At 40.8% G+C, this 21,348-nt stretch overlaps 2 protein-coding genes and 1 non-coding gene across 4 annotated transcripts in view; 1 reads left to right on the plus strand and 2 right to left on the minus strand.

The window, feature by feature from the left end:
* Nucleotides 1-359: 359 nt before the first annotated feature.
* Nucleotides 360-18,919, minus strand: RAB2B (RAB2B, member RAS oncogene family). Its single transcript, XM_008159796.3, has 8 exons — nucleotides 18,731-18,919; nucleotides 18,412-18,483; nucleotides 14,899-14,966; nucleotides 8,000-8,082; nucleotides 7,733-7,825; nucleotides 3,617-3,728; nucleotides 2,757-2,825; nucleotides 360-2,022 (listed from the first exon to the last, which is right to left on the minus strand). The coding sequence occupies exons 1-8, from the start codon at nucleotides 18,774-18,776 to the stop codon at nucleotides 1,915-1,917; spliced, it is 651 nt and encodes a 216-aa protein (XP_008158018.1). The 5' UTR covers nucleotides 18,777-18,919; the 3' UTR covers nucleotides 360-1,914.
* Nucleotides 6,392-6,509, minus strand: LOC114229076 (small nucleolar RNA SNORA26). The gene has a single exon (XR_008556208.1). It is a non-coding gene; the product is annotated as a small nucleolar RNA SNORA26 (small nucleolar RNA).
* A 131-nt stretch (nucleotides 18,920-19,050) lies between the features above and the next one.
* The window catches only part of TOX4 (TOX high mobility group box family member 4), a 36,460-nt gene continuing 34,162 nt past the window's right edge, over nucleotides 19,051-21,348 (plus strand). For both annotated transcript variants that reach the window (XM_054716429.1, XM_008159798.3), the window contains exons 1-2: nucleotides 19,051-19,182; nucleotides 19,396-19,464. In XM_054716429.1, the coding sequence (XP_054572404.1) occupies nucleotides 19,177-19,182; nucleotides 19,396-19,464 (75 nt within the window). In that variant the 5' untranslated portion in view covers nucleotides 19,051-19,176. The remainder of the gene's footprint in view (nucleotides 19,183-19,395; nucleotides 19,465-21,348) is intronic.

Below are 21,348 nucleotides of genomic sequence, written 5' to 3' on the forward strand. Positions count from 1 at the left end.
TTTGATCAATGCCTACAAACACTAAATATTTTTTGGTTGGTAAAGAAAAACTGTACCAAAAACAATAGTTATGTTTACTTTAGTTTTGTCCCTCGTGTGAAGGTGCAGGCTAACCCCAAATTCAACAGCCTTAAATCCTCTTTGGAATGAGGTCAGATTTAAAAAACAAAAGCATAAGCAAAGCAATACCCCAAATGTCTCCCAACTTCCTGTGGTGCAGTGGTAACTGGGGGCAGAACCCTCTATGGCATGAATGTATCTCAAGGAATAACTCTTCCAATGTCTTTGATAGAGTTTCCTAGGAGAGTATCTACTTATGTTTGAGATCAATCAGAAATGACACATGAAATATGAGCAGCTTGGATACATGCATATATTTAATAATGAAGCAATTCACCACCACCAACAAAAATATTATAAAAATTCATGAGACTCAGTGCTGTGGAATAGTATGGGACAGCAAGGCAAAAAGATACAGCAACTGACCCAGAAAGCTGAATGAAGAGGGAAGCAAAGGCAAATTTGGCTAGGATAGTATTATATGCTCTTGAAAAGAAGAATTTAAAAAAAAGAAAAAAAGAAAAGGAGAATGGCTGCAGAAATACCCACTTATTTGACTGCTTAGAAGCAGGCAACCTTACTGTACGCTGCATGAGAGGGAAGCAAAGAGCTAAGAAGGGAAAGAGAGGAGAGGGAGAAGAGCAATATAGAATCCAGGGTAAGCAGATGGAAGAGATTGAGACAGAGTTACAAAGAGAAGACTCCTTTTGTTTCCTCTGAACTCTAAAATAGACCTGCTCTGAGTCTTTAAGTATGTCAGTTAGATTCAATGATCACATAAATAGCACTAGGCACTGTGAAGGAATGGTGGAGGGAGTGCTTCACAAAGTACAGGGATAACGTGGTCCCTGCTCTCAAGGAGCTTACATCCTATGTGGGGAGACAGATTCCACGCACAAAACAACTATAAAACATATTTACAAAGCAACATAAATACAAATAAATATACATATGAATAAACAACATATGAAAGCTAAGGGGTACTGTGTCAATAATTGCTTAGAATCCCTAGGTCAGTCAAAGAAGACTTTCTGAAGGAAAGTTTTGGACTTTGAGTATAATGTTAGCAGAGAGTAGGTTAGCATGTGCAAAGTCATAGAAGTGGAAGTAAATATGTCATGTCCAGTAAGTAAGCAGAATAGCTTGATTAGAGTAAAAAGTCTCAATAGGTCTCATTAAGAAGTATGATGAAATAGTAGGGGTCTATTTGGTGAGAAATACTGCAATGTTAGGTCTGGTCCCTAAAAGAAACAATCAGGGAAAGATGTTTTCTTTAGGTAATAAATGGCCACAGGTCCAGGAGCAATTCCACTGCTCTCAAAAGTTTTGTAGTTACTCTAAGACTAGTAATAAGATGGTAGAGAAGTATTCAGCATTCTTCAGCAGTTCAAGAACTCTTGCAGCCTTCTGCAAGAACTCTTATGAAGTGACAGGTGGAAAAACAATGAAATTCAAAGACTGAGGATCTATCATCCAAAGGCTAGCCAGATCCCAGTAATCTCAAGTGCTCAAGCAGAATGTCCCAGACCCATGGTACTGATTCCTGGTGGGGAGCAGATTATGTATACTTCTAAAATAATTTATTTTTTAATTGCCATGACAATCAACTTTGATATTAACATTTTAGAAATAAAAATAGGGTATAAGAAGAGCCCTAATCTATAAGGAATGCTCACGTCCCTGAAGAAGGGACAGGTCAGTAAGGGCTCCATTTCCCCCGGTCTTTAAGTGGAAAGGCAAAACATCACACCTTGAAAGGAGGCTTTTCTCAGCCAAAGTTAATAAGACCTCTGTAAGCCTATTGATCTGAAGCTGTTCCAGGAAGGAAAAAAAAAAAGAGTCCAGGCCAGACATTCAGCAGCAGCCAGAGTTAGACTCTATGTCACCAGAGATCCGCTGGGAGGCGATGGGTGCCACTGATGTTGAAATACACTGTTGAGGACCGATCTTGATGCCATTTGCCTGCAAAAGAAAAGAAGCAGTAGTGCCCACCTCAAGTGCTCAAGTAAACAGGAGAAAGGAAGGGGATAAAAGGAGAATCATTAATTACTCTTTCTAGAAGCAGATATGACCTTGGCAAGTAACCATGTGCCCTAACCAGACTGTTGTAGAACAACAATCTGTGACAGTGAAGATGAGACGACCAGCTGTGTTATAAATATTAGATGACTAGATGTGGCTAGTTATAGATGACTAGAAATAGCTTTTGTGCCCCTTTTTAAGACGACTGTTATACTTAAGATTCACAGCTATGTGCAGAATCAGGATGTGATTAGGAAAGAGTAGGAGCAAGCAAAAGAGGAAGTAGTATATAAGCATATAATTCTTTTATGTTTTGCCCCAAAACTTGCTTTATATAATGGCCCTGCTGAGCAATTAAGTATTACACCTCTCTCAAGCACCGAAATAGTCAAGAAATGAGGTTGAGAAGAAAACCTCTCATACTGTATAAGCTTTTTAGATCACCAACTAATAAAATCACTTGAAGCATCCTAGGTCTCAGATTTAAGAAAACAATAACAACAAAAACAAACAAAAACAGAAAATGACAGGTTTCTGTGCACCTACATAAAAAACAACAAGTATGAATTGGCATAGTTTCAACTAGTATAATGTTGTGGATGCTTACATTCTAGGGAGCTTACTGCAGCATTTACGACAAAGCAAATTTAATTGTCAGCCCCACCCTTTCTCACCTCATTGTGGACATCAAATAAACCCTGCTGGATCTTCCTATATATTTCTTTGGCTGTGTTAATGAAGGCCTAAAGGAGACATAAATTATATTATTAGGCTCCAGTTTAGGTAGAGAAATAAGAGAAGTAAGGAAAAGAGAGTACAAATAGTATTCCTATTTGAATTTCTAAAGTGAATTAGAGCCCTAGCAGTTTGGCTCAGTGGATAGAGCATCAGCCTGTGGACTGAAGAGTCTGGGTTCGATTCCGGTCAAGGGCATGTAACTCAGTTGTAGGATCCCAGCCCTGGTCAGGGGCATGCGGAAGGCAACCAATCGGTGTTTCTCTCTCTCTCCCTCTCCCTTCCACGCTCTCTAAAAAAGCAATGGAAAAAATATCCTCAGGTGAGGATTAAAAAATAAATAAAGTGGATTAGGAACCATTAGAAGAACAGAGTAAAAATGTAGAAGTCCCCCACAGTCCCTGGAAAAGCCATTGTGAGTAGTTTTAAAAAGAAAAAAAAGGAATTATATGGTATTTTGGTACTGATCCAAGATGTTCCTAGGTTGGCAAACAGGCTCTCTTCTTAACTGATACAGTCAACACCAGGCTGAGGAACGATTACAGCACAGCCCATGAGACTCTCCAGCTAAAGTAATTTACAAACAACAGTGCTGTCTAATCCAAGCTTACAATTAATGTTACCCAAAGCAAAAATAAAAACTTAGAAATCAAGGTAAAGAAATGGGGTGATTCCCTTAAAGGAGACATGTGGTCACTTTGACCACATAACATTCTTTCTTTACCCATGTCTCTGAATAAAAGGACAAAGATATGATGTAATCTCTGAAAAGCTTTCCCTACTTTTTTCCAAACAGTACCTCTTCAACATTGCAGGCTGTTTTGGCTGAAGTTTCCATGAATATAAGTCCATGCTCCCGAGCAAAGGCCTCCCCTTCTTCTCTCTTCACATCCCTGCGGGACTCTAAGTCACTACAAGAGATTAATTGGGGAGAAAACGAAAATAAGATCCAAATGAAAGAAACTCTCGTTCTAAAAGAATCCCATAACTGTTTCAATTGTCAGTTAAACCATAAGGAATATAGATACCACGTGATATTTATAGGGTTACTGATTTCTGTGGTGTCTTGGAAAATATGCTTCAGATCCATGATTGCATGGTTGAGGATAATATCTTACTCTATTAAGAGAATAGGGTTTATAAATGGTTAGACAAGCTCATAGGTGCTCAAGGCTTATGCCCTGTGCTTTTTTCAAATGAGATCCAGTGGAAGCAATGGAAAGATGATGAATGGGAAATTCCATTTGTCAGAAAGGAGAAAAGTCATAGATGTCCCATCCCATCGTAATGAGTGTCTCCCTCCTTTACTGGAAGCAATTCACAAGAAGAAAGCCAGGAATAAGAACACAGGTGCCTTAACTCTCAACTCTCACTAGTCTCATTATTAACATGTACAATAGCAGCTTGCCATCAGGTAAGTGAAGGATTCAGAAAAAATTATAAAATTGGGTAATATGGGGCAGGGGAATAGAGCAAAAGACTTAGAAAGGGAATGAAGAGTCACATGGAAAAACTTTAGGAAAGACAGAATAAAAGGCTGTAAAATAAGGTAAGGACAGACTTTTTTTTACTTTTCAAATTAGAAATTTTCATTGGGAGGCTTCTAGTATTTCAATCATGAAAAAAAAATCTGTAAGTCCATTAAAGAACAACAAATCTACAAAATGTATATTTATTGTTCATCAGCTGTATACTGGCCAGGGAAGAACTATCCATCTAAATGTCAACACTCCGAAGCTGTTGTTCTAGTCCAGATGCTCCTCTAAGCTCCAGACCTGTTTGTCCATTTGCCTGTTCTTCATTTCCACTCTGATGTGTAAAAGGAACTTGAAACTTACATTAAAATGGAACTTGATGTTTTCCTCCCAACCTGCTTCTGCTGCAGGCTTCCACATTTCAGTAAATGGCACAAGGCAAGACCAAAATACCCTTACTAACACCTTTCCCTCCTTCACTCCAAATACCCTACCCATTCCACAGTGAGGTACTTCCAAAACGTACCTTAAAATTCTTTTCTCTTTCTCTCCATCATCATCACCCTACTCCAAGCCACCATTCTCTCTCACCCAGAGTACTGCAACTGGGATCCCACTTCAACCCTTGCTCCCCTCCAGAGAAATCTTATGAAATCTTATCAAGTCACTTCTCTGCTTAAATGCTTCCCATTGTGTTTATAATAAAATCAAAACTCCTTACTAAGGCCTGTAAATGCCACTAGACCTGGTCCCTGAACCTCATCTGATACCAGGTTTCTTTCAATACCATAATTTGCACAGCTTCTTCCAGTTGAGGCTTTCACACACTTTGTTTTCCCTCTCTAGTGTCTGGGAGAGATGGGGGGTGTTGTTTTTAATTTTTGAAAATGTTCTTATTGGTCTCAGAGAAAGGAAGGGAGAGGGAGAGAGAGATAGAAACAACGATGAAAAACATCTATCAGCTGCCTCCTGCATGCCTCCTACTAGAGATCAAGTCTGCAACCTGAGCATGTGCCCTGATGGGGAATCAAACTGTGACCTCCTGGTTCATGGATCAACGCTCAACCACTGAGCAACACCATCTGGGCTTCACTTGTGTGTTTTTTTAATCCTCAACCAAGGATATGTTTGTGTGTGTGTGTGTGTTTTAATTGATTAGAGAGAGAGGAAGAAGAGAGAGACGGGGAGAGAGAGAGAGAGAGAGAGAGAGAGAGAGAGAGAGAGAGAGAAGCATAGATTGCTTGCATCCTGTACAAGCCCAGGGGATTGAACCTGAAACCCAGGTATTGAACCTGCACTCTTTTTGTGTACGGGATGATGATCCAAACAACTGAGCCACCCGGCCAGGGCTATTTTATTGTTGTTGTTTTTAAGTCTTTGCCCAATAACTCTTACCCATCCTTCATATTCCAACTTAAATATTACTCTTAGTAAAAAAAATATTTAGCTTGTTACTCTCTTTTATAGCAGTCCTTTTTTCCCTTCACTGCATTTGTCATAATTTGTAATTAGACACAGATAATTTATATTTAATATCTGTGTCCCCTCTAAACTCCATAGGAGCAAGGGCATGAGTTTTGTGTTGTTGTTGTTGTTTTCATCTTGTACATCCAAGGTCTGGCACAGTGTTTAGGACATAGTAGGTTTTCCATAAAACTGAATGACCCAATAAATGAGTACAATTAGTCTGTGGCCAATTCTCAAACGGTGCCACCTCGGGACTACTACAAACTCAGAAAGGTGCCGAAGGACACTTCAAATGTTTGTGGGAAACACAGGAACATTCAATATAAGAACACTGTGAATTACAAGCTAAAGATGGTTCACAGAGTCAACATTAGATCAGAATAGATGCCGTTTAGTATCTTCATCTCTTTGTAAAAAGTTTTTGACAGCTGCTGTGATAAAAAGCAAGTACTGTGCAAAAATCAATTTGGAACAAGGAGTGAGAGTGACAGTGTCAATCTTGATTCCAAGGTTTGAGAAGCTAGGCAGTGCCCAACAAGGCCATACAGGTCATTAATAAGTAATTATGGTTATTTAAAATGGTTTTCTTTTAATTTATGTTTTTCATTTCATTTTTTTTTTTTTTCTTTCTCAGCTGCGACTCCAGACAGGATCCAGAGAGGAGTTTTACCATCTCTTCTCTGGGTTTTATCAAGATTTACTTTTTACCCTTCTGTGTTAGCATCTTAAGGCACTGCATATGTTTTTCATTTCTCAGTTATTAAGTTGTTATAACAAAAATACTTGTTATGTTGTTTAGGTCTAACCATTTAATAACAAAACTGCTAGGTATTTCTTTTGGTTTGTGGGTATCATAGAAAATTTGCTGAGAATAACAAGTGTTGGGGAAGATGAGAAGAAACTCAAACCCTTGTACACTGCTGGTAGAAATGTCAAATGGTAGAGCCATTATGGAAAACAGTATGGCAGTACCTCAAAAAATTAAATACAGAACTACCATGAGATCAGCAATTCCACTTCTGGGTATACACCCAAAATAATAAAAACCAGGGACCCAAACAGATATTTGTAAACCCATGCTGACTGTAGCATTATTTACAAAAGCCAAAAGGTATAAGCAACCCAAGTATTTATCAATGGATAAATAGATAAACCAAATGTGGTAAATAAATTCAATGGAATACTATTCAGCCTTAAAAAAGAAAGGAGGATTGGTAGAGGTGGAAGAGGGCATAGAGGGGATAAAAGGTGATGAAAAAAGTAAAGTAAGTTTTAAAATAAGTAAATAAATAAACTTTTTTTTTTTAAAGAAAGGAAATATAGATGCATCTAGAGGACACTATGCTAAATGAAATAAGCCAGTCAGCCCTGGCTGAGTAGCTCAGTTGATTGGAGCATCATCTCGATACACCGAGGTTGGGGGTTTGATCCCCAATCAGGGCACATACAAGAAACAACAAATAAATATATAAATGGATAGACCAACAAATCAATGTTTCTCTTTCTCTCCTCCCCTTCCCCTCTCTCTAAAAATCAATAAAAATAAATAAATAAGCCACAGTCACAAAAGGACAAACACTGTAGGGTTCAATTCCGCTTATATTAGATGCCCAGAGTAGTCACACTCATAGAGACAGAAAGTAGAATGGTATTTGCTGGGACTAATGGGATGAAGAATGTGGAGTTAGTGTTTTATGGGAACAGAGTTTCAGTTTGAGAAGATAAAAAAGTTTGGAGATGCATGGTAGTGATGGTTATAGAACAACGTGGACATACTTAATGCCACAGAACTGTACACTTAAAAATGATTAAAACTGTAAATTTTATGTTATATATATTTTACCACAATAATTTTTTTCACTGAGATGCTAAGAGCACCAGAAACTACAAAAGTTTGGGAACCAAGTGATTCAGTGCCCATAGAGTACCCAGATGACTGTTGGTATTTATTATTTATTCAAATAAAAACTTACCTTTTATTCCCAATCAGCATGATAACCATGTTGGAACTAGAGTGCTGCCGGGCATCCTCTAACCATGAGGTCAGGTGGTTGAAGGTTTCACGCCTACAATAGAAAAGTTTAGAAAGTGGATCTGAATGCCAAAGAAATTCCAAATGTATAGGAAAAGGAGAAAAGATACATGTGTAAAGAAAAACATTAAGATGCCATTCCTCTTTAGCATTCCAATTTTGAGAACAAAGAGAAGAGTCTCCCTCCCACCCACCAGATCTGACTCACCTTGTAATGTCGTACACCAGCAGTGCGCCAGCTGCTCCCCTGTAGTAGGAACGGGTGATAGAACGGAAGGATTCTTGCCCAGCCTTTCCCACCAACATGGCAACAAAAAACATCCCAACAAAACAAGGTTATTGCCAGAGAACTGACTTGATCACATGCTTAATAGTTTTAAAAATTTCTATAAGAAAAGGGAATTAGTGAAAGGAAACATGACTGTCCAGGGAGAAACCCAGGTGGGAAACCAATATTTTTCAAAGGTAATGCAATTGGTATTTCGAATGGGTCAATTATTCCTGTGTGAGACCACCTATCAAATTGTTGACTAACATTCCTGGTTTCTAGGCACTAAATGCTAGTTCCACCCCACAGTCAATGTGACAACCAAAGACATTTACCCATCAATATCCACTAGAACAACTAGAAATAGGACTAGAAACTCAGTACATGTACTGTCAATCCAAACATGATATTGAACACATTACATTAACCTTTCTTTTCTGTCTCTATTCCTTTACCTATAAAAAGAAAAATTATGCCAAAACTGGTTTGGCTCAGTGGATAGAGCGTCAGCCTGTGGACTCAAGGGTCCTGGGTTCGATTCCAGTCAAGGGCATGTACCTTGGTTGCGGGCACATCCCCAGTGGGGGGTGTGCAGGAGGCAGCTGATCAATGTTTCTAACTCTCTATCCCTCTCTCTTCCTCTCTGTAGAAAAATTATCTTAGAATGACAATACCCTGTCTAATGAAAGTTTCATTTCAATGAATCAATACAGAAAATTAGTCAGACACAAAGCACTTGAACAGGGAAAGAAGCCCAGGGCCCAGAACAGTTTTCCTTAAAAAAAGCAAACAAAAAAACCAACAATTCAACTGTTCACACTCTAATTTTCAGTTAGAGTCAAGATACTAAGTTTTATTTATAACTGAGCAATTTATTAATGCCTCCACATAATGGGGACTTTTGTTTTCCTGATGGGATTCCCCCCCTCCTTACAGGAAGCAAAAGCATCCTTTAAATAATAGTATGAACAAAATGATAATTGAATCTATAATATTAGTAAAGTTTTCACATTCTTGAAATCAATTAATTTCATATTCCTACATGAAGATTGGGTGCCCTGGCAAGATAGCTTAGTTGGTCAGAGCGTCATCTCGATACACCAAGGTTGAGGGTTCCATCCCCGGTCAGGGTACATACAAGAGTCCAAACAATGAATGCATAAATAAGTGGAACAACAAATCCATCTCTCTCTCTCAAATCAATCAATAAATTTTAAAAAACTAAAGCTTGGGATGGAAAGCTACTATTCATATTTTAAAGATGGAAAAACTAAAATTGGACATGGGAAAAGAAATGACTATCTCATAGTAGAATGACAATATGATGACACTAGTAGTAACACAAATGTAAAAAAATGCGGTTCAAAGTGGTAAGTTCAATAGCTGGCCAAAAATTATGAAGTTTATAAATGCTGAATCCATAGCTTAAACTTAGGATCTTAATACTTCCTAGCACAAAAATTTGTTCTCTTGGTCATGACATCGTATAATCTAAACCCGGGTTTGAAGATGAGAAGAGAATTCCAGTACACTAATTCTAAGGTTACTTTTCCAACAACACTAAATCTCTTTCCAATAAGAATCATTCAAATGTTTTTGTTGAGTTGCATACCTGATAGAACATTAGAATCCAAAAATAATTCTAAAGCATTTGTTGGTAATATTAGTAATAACTTAAGGTTTAAACCATGTTTTCCTTCCAAGAACTCACTTTACGCTTTATTCTCTAACAGTTTTTTTAAACATATTGTTATTGATTTTTTAGAAAGAGGAAGGGGGAGACAGAGATAGAGAGAGTGAGAAACATTGATGTGAGAGAGAAATATCAATTGGTTGCCTCCTGTACGGCACCCCAACTGGGAAACAAACCCACAACCTGGGCATGTGCCCTGACTGGGAATCAAACCAGCAACCTTTCAGTGCATGGGATGATGCTCAACCAACTAAGCCCACTCTGGCCAGGGGCCCTAATAGTTTTGTCTTAAATTTATTCCTGTTTTGCTTTTATCTCTTACCGACATTTTCTCCTCTATTGTTGAAAGACCCTACTATCCTGTGGCCTAGTAGGAACAGGAAAAGTTTGAGGGAGACCCACATGATTGTTGAATTATATGGTAGCATTTAACTTTAGCAGCTGAAAATACTTCCAGTGGGTCATCATAAAAAGTCTTTTAAAATCAAATCACACCCTAGCTGCTTTGGCTCAGTGGATAGAGCTTCAGCCTGCAGACTGAAGGGCCCCAGGTTTGATTCCGGTCAAGGGCACATGCCGAGGTTGTGGGCTCAACCCCCAGTAGGGGACGTGCAGGAGGCAGCCGATCAATGATTCTCTCTCATCATTGATGTTTCTATCTCTTTTTCCCTCTCCCTTCCTCTCTGAAATCAACAAAAATATGTTTAAATAAAATAAAATCACTTTACTTCTTTGTCTCAGCCCAGTTCATGAATCAAAGTTTGTGAGCCAATAAGCTAGAAAGAGTGACTGATTCAAGTTGGGCTGGTCTGCATCCGTCTGAGGTACCTTGCCCATCCCAAGTAAAAAAATCTGAAGCAGCAAAGATTAAGATGGAGGTCTGATAAAGAGAATTAAGTTTTCTAATTTCTTCCAAGTGGAAGCATCATATTATAGTTTCAAGATAGATACTTGGAAGTATAAATTCCTACAAAGTCAGATATGCTCATTTCCTAAGAATCAAAGTGCATTCCAAAATAAATTAAATTAATTTGGGATTATTTAATTAATATTTCACTAGGTGTACCAGTTAATAATGTGGATTTTTTTCAATAGATGGAGTTATACATATGTTGATATATATGCGATTTGATATGTGTGCTATTTTGTTGTACTGACAGCAAGCTTCAAAACTTCATATGTCAAATTTGGTGACGAAATTAACATCATAGATATTTTTACGCTTAAAAAGGTCGAATTTCGTGCCAAAAAAAAAGCATTTGCGGGAAGTTTTAATTCATTACTTTATTTTGAAGGAAAAGTTCTCATATACTTCGGGAAGCTTATGGTGAACATGCTCCATCTCAAGATACTTGTGAACGCTGGTTTAAACGCTTTAAAAGTGATGATTTCAATGTGAAAGACAAAGAACGTCCAGGTCAACCGAAAAAGTTTGAAGACCAACAATTACAAGCATTATTGGATAAAGATGCATGTCAAAGTCAAAAACAACTTGCGGAAAGATTAAATGTTGCTCAGCAAACAATTTCTGATCATTTACAAGCAATGGGAAAGATTTTAAAGGAAGGAAAATGGGTGCCACATCAACTGAATGAAAGACAAATGGAAAACTGAAAAGTTATCAGTAAAATGTTGCTTCAACAGCATGAAAGAAAGGCTTTTTTGCATCAAATTGTGACTGGCGATGAAAAGTGGATTTATTTTGAGAATGTACAAAATCATGGGTTGATCCAGGTCAACCATCAACATCGACTGCAAGGCAAGGCCAAATCGCTTCGGAAAGACAAGGCTCTACATTTGGTGGGATCAGGAAGGTGTGGTGTGTTATGAGCTTCCTTGATCCATTAATACTGATCGCTACTGAAAACAAATAATCAATTGGAACCACGCTTTGATGGTGAAACGGCCAGAATGTGCCAGAAGACATGGCAAAGTAATTTTGCTTCATGATGACACACCATCACATACTTCAAAACCAGTTAAAGACACGTTAGCCGAAACCGGTTTGGCTCAGTGGATAGAGCATCAGCCTGCAGACTGAAAGGTCCCATGTTCGATTCCGGTCAAGGGCATGTACCTTGGTTGCGGGCACATCCCAAGTAGGGGTTGTGCAAGAGGCAGCTGATCGATGTTTCTCTATCATCGATATTTCTAACTCTCTATCCCTCTCTCTTCCTCTCTGTAAAAAATCAATAAAATATATAAAATAAATAATAAATAAAAAGTAAAATAAAATAAAGACACGTTAAAAGATCTTGCCTGGGAAATATTAACCCACCCTCAATATTCACCAGACCTTGCTCCTTCAGATTACCACTTGTTCGGATCGATGGCACACACACTTTCTGAGCAGCACTTGAAAACATACAAAGGAGTGGAAAATTGGGTCTCTGAATGGTTTGCCTCAAAACAAGAAAAGTTCTATTGGGACGGTATCCACAAATTACCTGAAAGATGGGGAAATGTGTAGCTACTGATGGACATTACTTTGAATAAAGCACTTTTGATGTTTCTCTTGAAATTATCACATTTTCTTTGATTACAAAATCCACCATTATTAACGGTACACCTAGTATATTAGTTATACTACAATGCCTCTTCAGTTAGCATGGTTATTTGGGCAAATATAGACACAGAATAAAGAAAGAAAAAAAGTAATATGACCCTAGTTGGTTTGGCTCAGTGGATAGAGCATTGGCCTGAGGACTGAAGGGTCCCAGGTACAATTCGGGTCAAGGGCACATGCCTAGGTTGCGAGCTCATCCCCAGTAGGGAGCGTACAGGAGGCAGCAGATCAATGATTCTCTCTCATCATTGATGTTTTCTCTCTCTCTCTCTCTCTCTCTCTCTCTCCTCTCTCTCTCCCCTTCCTCTGTGAAATCAATAAAAATAAAATTTAAAAAAAGTAATATGACTCTCTAAATCCTTATCAGTAACCAGAACAGTGACAAAACACTTTGGATAACTTCATCTTTTTAAAAATACCAGTACCAGTATGTCTCGGTTGGAACATCGTCCCATAAATCAAAAGGTCGTGGGTTCAATCCCCAGTCAGGGCACAAACAGGTTGTGGGTTTGGTTCCCTGTCAGGGCACATACAGGAAACAACCAGTCAATGTTTCTCTCTCCCTCCCTCCCTTTCTCTCTCTCTCTCTCTCTCTCTCAAATCAGTGAGCATATCCTTGGGTGAGGATTAAAAAAAAGAAGAAGAAGTAGGCCAGCTGCATCACAAGGGAGTAACAGGCCATGTGGTTCTTAAGGATCCTGTCAATAGAGCAGTGGCTTTCAACTTCCTTATTTTATGATCCACCATGTGTCATATTACCACTTAAGGAAAAAGAGAAAAGCAAGCAAGTCAATGCTCAGACACTCTCGTAACCATGACCATACCACTAAAGGGCAGATATTGGGTCTTCTGGCATCAAAAGATCAAGTTTTAGAAATAGCAGAGGTTCCAGTTAAAAATGCAGAATCTAGCTAATACCAGTCCTGACACCTACAGGCTTTCACTCTTGGTCACCTCCTCAGAATTTGTCCTGGGGCCTGTTTAGGGATCCAAATCTATCTTTGGGGGAAATACAAAAACCAGTGGATAAGAGGAGAGTTACAATACTTACTTAGATTAAAAGTGAAAAAGCACCCACGGATCCCAACAATAAAAAGAGAAGGGAATAAGTGGCAGCTATCTAAGAAATATATGAACTTAACCTTGACAACAGATATAGAACAATACCTTTCAGGCTTTATGGTGAAAAAAAAAAGGCTAGAGACAAAACTGGTCAAAAGATGTAAGTTTTGTGATGGTAAGTTTTAGAGGTATCTAGCTAAGTGCTAACACTATTAGGGATGTGAAGTGATTCACATTCCTATAATTAGGGCAATCCAACATGGTAAGATGAAAAATCTAATCAGAGGGGCAAAAGGTTACTAAAATGTTTATAAATACTGGTACAACCAACAAATGTAGAGGAGAATATCATCGCAGTTAAAAGCACCTGATCAATCAGTGCATCCAAAAGCGGTAACAACGTTGGAGACCACCAGAAAAGGCTCTGGGCACCAAGGGCCTAGAGCACCAGGCAACCACTTTTAAGACAAAAATCTCTGTGTTGGGGGATGTCATGTGGGGGCAGGGAAAGGGAGGGAAAAAGGAAAAAAACTTGAGAACAGCTTTCAGTTCGGGGAAAATACAGAATCAAATAATAAATAAATAAAAATAGAGATTTTAGCTAAACATTAGAAACTATGTGGTAGTTCCCTTTAACTTAAAATAGAGACTAGAATATTATTTTTCTTAGGGAAAATAAAAGTACAAACCAAATGAGATAATGTATATGAAAGCAATTTACCTGGATAAAATTACACTAAGTCAACTAAATTTTGGCAGGATAACAGTTGTCAAATTTTAAAATATGCATAACCCTTGACCCAGAATTTCCATTTCTGGGCATGTATTCCACAGAAATCCTCAAATATCTGAATATAGATGTAGTAAATAAGAAAAAACAATGAAACTTTGCAATTTTAGTAAAAAATTCGAAACCACCTAAATTTCCATCATGGGCAATGGTTAAATTAATGATGGTACAGACATTCTATGATTCTATGCAGTGGTTATAAGAAATGAGGTAGATCTATATGTATCAACATGGAAAATTCTCCACAACATAGAGATTGTTTAAAAAACAAAAACCCAAGTCACAAAGCAGGTCTACTTTGTCACAATTCTAAAAACAAACAAGAACAAAACCACTACCATATATTTGTTTATGTTTCTATTTCTGTATCTAAATACAGAGGAAAAGTCTGAATCATTAATAGTGGTTTACTCTGGCAAAACAGAAACCAACATTGGGAAGGAGAGAGCTTTATGTGACATTTACTTCTTATTCTGTACCCTTATATTGTTGGCTTTTATTTTTACTGGAACAAATGTATATATTACCTGGGTGATTTAAAACAAAAAATTAAAAATATGGCATTCAGAATTTATAACTGTAACAGAGGGAAGTGAAAGCTTCCCTATCTCTTTGATTTCATTCTTCCCCACCATTAGCCCCACCCACAAAGCCCCTTCCGTGCTCATCGACCTTTAGTGTTATATTTGGATCTTGGTTACAAACTAAATTATTTTGTCCTCTCTCACCGTATCCCAGATTTGCAGTTTGATTTGTTTTCCATCAATGTTGACCATACGGGCCCCAAACTCCACACCTGTCAGTGAAGACCAAGAGAAAGAATGTGATTCTCATGAACAGCCATATTAAGTGAGAAGTTCCTCTTTTATTCAATACTAGAAGCCGGGTGCATGAAATTTGTGCACAGAGGGGAGTTCCTCATCCCAGCCTGCACCCTCTCCAATCTGGGACCCCTCGATGGATGTCCGACTGACGGTTTAGGCCCGATCCCTGTCTTGCCCTCCTATCTTGCCCTCCTGCCTGCCTGATCGCCCCTAACTGCCTCTGCCTGCCTGCCTGATTGCCCCTAACTATTCTTCCCCATCGGCCTGATCTCGCCCCCCAACTGCCCTACCCTGCAGGCCAGATCTCACCCTCAATATGCTAATGACTTTGCCCTCAGTGCCACTAAGCCCATTATCACAGCCTATTTGCTCCAATTAATTTTGTGTTCCTTGAAGTTTCATTTCTAAAATTAAAAACTGTTCTAGGTGATAATAACTTCAGAAACGTAACCAAAGAGCAGATATGGGGATAAAACAAAGTAGAAAAGGTGAATTAATTTTTAGCAATATCACTTCATGTTTAAGATTAAGTAATGTTTAATTTTGTAACTTTTTTTAAAAAAAGCTTCTAAAAATTCTGAAAATATTTCCTAGCATTTTCTCCAACTCATTCTTAAGTCCTCTATATAAAACAATATTTCTATTTTTGCAATTCCAGAATTTTTTGTTTGACAAAAGAGCCTACCTAAGAAATAGGTTCCTAAGAATGATACATTTAAGACCTCCAAAAATTCCCAGAGTTCACTAGAAAACAGCTTTCCTCATAGAAGTATGGAAACTGACAGTCTGAATAAAGGTTTTGGTTTTCCTGGCATCCATCTTCTTTCAAGGTAACATCAAGACAAAACTTAAAAATCAGCCCAGCCAGCGTGGCTCAGTGGTTGAGCGTCAATCTATGAACCAGGAGGTCAGGGCACATGCCCAGGTGGTGGGCTCCATCCCCAGTGGGGGGCTTGCAGGAGGCTCATCAATGATTCTCTCTCATCACAGATGTTTCTATCCCTCTCTCTCTTCTTTCCCCTCTGAAATAATAATTTAAAAAAATAATAATTTAAAAAATAAAAATAAAGAATAGTGATAGCTACTGAAAAATGTTCCTAATCCCAACCCCCACCCCCTTTTCTGGAAAATAGGAATGGAATTTCAATGGGAAAGGTTAAAAAAAACAAACACAAAACTTCATCTCCTTTTATGCAACTTTCTCTAGTTAGGCACTCAGAGATGCTTATATTTTGCACATGTTTTCTATCCAACTGCCTCGTTTATCTTGGTACAGAGGAAAGAAACAGAGCCTGTAATGGACTCTGGGGGAAAACATGATTGATCACATCATTCTTCAGATTTAAAACTTGTCATTTCCTCCTATTACTCAGGCTATTTCAAAACTTGGTCCCTAATTTATTTTCTACCTTTCATTTTTACCACTCACCACTTCAAACTCTATGCTCCAGCCATATTAAACTACTTTCAGTTTTCCAAAGGTAGCCAGACAGATCTCCATCATTCCTAAGTCTTTGCACATGTTATTATTCCCTCTTGCCCTGACCACTTTTCCCTCATCTCTACAACCCCTTTGCCTAGCTAACTCTTGCTCACTCTTCAATTCTCAGCCTTTCCTGAGAGAGGTAACAGTCTCTCCTCCTTTTTTTTTTTTTTTTAAATATTTTTATTGAGGTATTATATGTGTACATATCTTACTATTACCCCCACACCCCACACCCACACATGCCCTCCCCCCCCAGAGTTTTGCGTCCATTGTTTATGCTTATATGCATGCATACAAGTCCTTCGTTTGATTTCAAAACTCCCCCACCTTTCCCAAACTTTCCCCCTGTAATTTGAAAGTCTGTTTGATGCTTTACTGTTTCTGTATCTATCTTTTTGTTCACCACTTTATAATGTTCTTTACTATCCCTAAATGAGTGAGATCATGTGGTATTGTTCTTTCATTGACTGGCTTATTTCACTTAGCATAATGTTCTCCAATTCCATCCAGGTTGCTGCAAATGATGAGAATTCCTTCTTTTTTATGGCAGCATAGTATTCCATTGTGTAGACGTACCACAGTTTTCCGATTCTCCTCCTCTTTTGCAATAGGAATTTACTTGTCACTACACTGTATCTACTCCCAGCTCCACCTCCTTCATTGGAAGATTGTAAGCTACTTAAGGCAAAGTTTGCCTTGTTAAGCATTGTATCATTAGCACCTATCATGGTGTGCGTGTCCACTTAATATTCATTTCCAAAAATATTTTCCTGTTGATGCTATCCTCTTGTAACCACATTAGTTATTTGGCTCTGGGTAAGTCCTTTGGAAGCAGTAGTAGCTACAGATCTCCATATCCTGGGGCTTGGAGGTGGCAATATGGTAAGAATGGGAGTCAGGGTTTTATTCAGAAACTACATTTGCATGGCAAGAAGGCTAGTTTTATACATTTCTTTGTCTGGGGTGAAGTTATGGACATTATGGGGATGGGGATACTAAGGCCTCAGCAGGCCATGCCTTATCACAAATGTGTGGGAGATGCTTATACTTTCCAGGATCACCAGTGCATTTTTTGGAACCCTAACATACTCCTTTCTTTATAAATTACTAGAGGCCTGGTGCATGAAAATTCATGCACTGGAGGGGGGGTGTCCCTCAGCCTGGCCTGCCCCCTCTCACAGTTCGGGAGACCTCAGGGGCGGGAGGCAACCCAGGCTATCAGGGGAAGGGGATGCCCCCATCACACCTCTGCCGCTGCCACTGCCAGCAGTGCAAGCCTTGGCCAGCCCTGGGCAGCTGGGCAGCCGCCATCTGAGGCTTACCTGCGCCTTGGCCGGCCCTGCTTGCCTGAGCCTCAATCAGTGGGGGGTGCAGGAGGACCCAAGCCCCCAGCACGGCTGAGGGAACTCTGGTGGCAGGGACGCCGCCATCTTGTGATGGCATGATGGTCAATTTGCATATTACCTCTTTGTTATACAGGCTTAGTTTCATCTAGCTTTTAATTTTAAGTCTGGGATGGCTCTTCAATTTGCCTCTTCCTCTCCAACACACAAAAAGACTATACACATTGGTAATTACTTTACAAAAACCTACGTGAGGCTACCCGTAATTTCCCGCAGAGCGAGTCTGTAAATTATGCTTTCGTGCGATTTTCCATAAACATTCAAATTGCGCTTGGAAAAAAAAAATAATCCTACAGCAACTAATTCATACCTCACGCTCATTTCTAAAGTTACCTTTCAATGATTTACTCCCCATGACACTATTCCCCATTTACAGCATTTGACTGGTCACTCTTCATTTCATGTAACTTGGGACCAGTTTAAAAGGAGGGAAAGAGAACTTTTTATTTCCAACCCTGAAGGCTGCTAACTTTCCTCTTTAGCTCGTCGGGTTGCACGATCCGCCCTGAGACAGGCACAGGCACTTACCTATGGTGAGGTCGTGGACAGGCTGGAACCGCTTGTCTGTAAACTGCAGGAGGAGACATGACTTCCCCACACCTGAAAGAGGAGGACGCACGTCCCAGCCTTCACGCGGCCGGGGAGCAGTCCAGAGTCCGGGCGCCGGGGACGGAGGGGGGGGGGGGGGCAGGAGACCCCGAGCCCCGCCCCCGCCGCCCGCCCCGCCCCGCCCCGCCCCCGCCCGCTCTCACCTTAACCGCCCAGCCCACTGAGCCCCGCCCCCACGACCTGATTTGGGAGCTGGGGATCCCCGCCCCAGCAAGGAGGGCAGTCGCCCGCCGGTTACCTGTGTCCCCGATGATTATGTATTTGAAGAGATAAGCATAAGTCATGGTCCTGTTTCCTCTGGATTCCGGGTCCGCCCGACTTCAACAGCCACTTACCTCCGGCCTCTCTAGCCACGCAATCCGCCCATCTCCGGCCCCTCTAGTCCCGACCGCGTCTCTATTGCTCTCCCCAGAAATCCTCCCTGGGTCGGAGCGACGGTGGTGCTCAGACGCCGCCTCCCGGGACGCCTCTACCGCACCCACGGGCCATAGTCCTCCGAGCTCCAGGGGGCGGTAGCGAGTCTCTCCGTCCGCCGGGCCTTCCCCGGCGGGAGTCGCAACTGCGGGCGCGCCTTCCAATCGGCGGAGAGTGACGCGTCCTGGCGGAAGTGACGGCCGTCGCGGGTCCTGTGGGGGCGGTGGGGGACGATGAGGGGACTGAGACGGGGGTAACCGTTGTGTGAAGATGGAGGTAGGAACTTTGAGCGCTGAGAAGGCTGGCGAGCGAGCGCGGCGGCCCGGGTCGGAGCGGAGGCGGGAAGCCGGGCGGAGGGGACGGCGGACGGGACTGCAGAGGGAGCGGGGTGTGGGGAGTGTGGGTCTGAATGTCGGGGTCAGACTCCGTCACGCCGAGCTCACTGCCTTCTCCCCTAACGTATCCCCGCGGCTTTCTCTTGGTTTCCAGTTTCCCGGAGGAAATGACAATTACCTGACCATCACAGGGCCCTCACACCCCTTCCTGTCAGGGGCCGAGGTGAGCACGAGCTGCCGGCGCTGCGGGGAGGGCTGGGGCGTGGGGAAGCGGCGGGAGAGGGCGGTGGGGCGGCGGGGACCCAGGGGCCGGGGGGGCTGGCAGCCGAGGCCGCTGTTGGTCTGTAGACTCTTCTAGAGCCTGAGGACTAATGGGGAGGCCTGGGGAGCTGCTGTCATCAGAAAAGCGGGACGGAGGAAAGAGCTCACCTATTTCCGAGGGATTCTGGAGGGGAAGACAGAGTGAAATCGTCTCCTTTGGGTGGGGAGAAGGGACTGCGACAGTCTGGAGGGAATCGCACAGGGAGGAGAATTGTTTCAGCTAAAGAAACTGGGGTGAGGGAAGGAGCTTGCCTAAAAGGCGTTAACCGTGGGCATGTGTTCATTCTTGAAACAACTCTGTGGAAGGGGGTCTTTGTTTCATTCAAATGACCTACTCAGCGATAAAAAAACACACAGAAAAGTTAGCTTGTTTTGCTAGTGACAGGATGAAAGGAAGTCGTTACCAGAAAACATGAAAGAAGCGAGACGCGTGCTTCTGTTTGCCCGTGACTCAGGTTGCCTCACCTTTGTATGGCACAGTTTCTCCAGCTGTCAGATGGCTACAATAATAGTTTTTCTTGTGATGTTGAGAAATGCAAGTGTTGGCGCCCGGCAGGCATGGCTCAGGGGTTGGGCGTGGAGCTATATGAACCGGGAGGTCGGTTCGGTTCTGGTCAAGGGCACACGCCTGGTGGCGGGCTCGATCCGCAGTAGGGAGGTACAGGATGCAGCTGATCCATGATTCTCATCATTGATGTTTCTCTCTGTCCCTCTCTAAAATCAATAAAAAATGTATCTTTAAAAAAGACTCACTTAAGAAAAAGAAAGTGCATCATTGCCAATTTCTTCTAAATCAGGTCTCCACATTTAAATTTCTTTAGAGTGTGGTAAATTTCACATTGTCCACATCTAGAAACTTTCTGGGTTGGAGCCTGTCCTTTGTTTTTGCTTTTATGACTTTAAGACGTTTAAGAAGACAAAAGTACTTTGCCAAGAAGCTGATAACTAAATTTCAGTGGCTTCCTTTAGCCCAGGACTTTGTCATTGTTAATAGTTCTTCTCCTCATTGCCACTTCACCTTCCTTTCCCGTTGTTTTTTTATAAGCTTTATTTTAATCGGTTTATGGTTTTTGTTGTATCTGGTCTTATAGTGAGCCACTCAGAACCTAGTAAAGGCAATTTTAAAAAATTTTCTTTTAGAGAAGGGGGGAGGGGTTAGAAAGAGAGACATCGATTTGTTTTCCTACTCATTTATGCATTCATTGGTTGCTTCTTGGATGTGCCCTGACCATGGATTGAACCTGCAATCTGGCATGTGGGTCAATGCTCTAATCAACTGAGCTACTCAGCCACGGCATTCATTATATTGAGTACTTTCTAGGTGCTGAATTCTATGTCATGATAGGAGGCAGTGCATGGTGATGGAGAGACCTCTGTTTAAATCCTGTCTCCCTGTTTTTTTATTACAGTTGACAAACAATATTACATTAGTTTTAGGTGTACAACATAGTGACTACACATTTATATAACTTAGGAAGCAATCACCTGATAATGCTAGTATGGGCAAAAGATTTGAACACATACTTCACAAAAGAGCAAATCCAAATTGCCACTAGGCATCTGAAAAAGGGTCATCATCACTCATCAGAGAAATGCCAATTAAAATCAAGGAGATACCATTGCACATCCAACAGAATGTTTAAAATTAAAAAGACTGACAATTCCAAGAGTTGACAAGGATGTAGATAACTCTTAATCATTGCTGGTAAGAGTGTAAATTGATTCAACCACTTTGGAAAACTGGCAATATCTACTAAGGATAAGCATATAACATGCTCTAGCTGGT

The sequence above is a fragment of the Eptesicus fuscus genome, chromosome 5 (genome assembly GCF_027574615.1).
Source record: "Eptesicus fuscus isolate TK198812 chromosome 5, DD_ASM_mEF_20220401, whole genome shotgun sequence".
Classification (NCBI taxonomy): domain Eukaryota; kingdom Metazoa; phylum Chordata; class Mammalia; order Chiroptera; family Vespertilionidae; genus Eptesicus; species Eptesicus fuscus.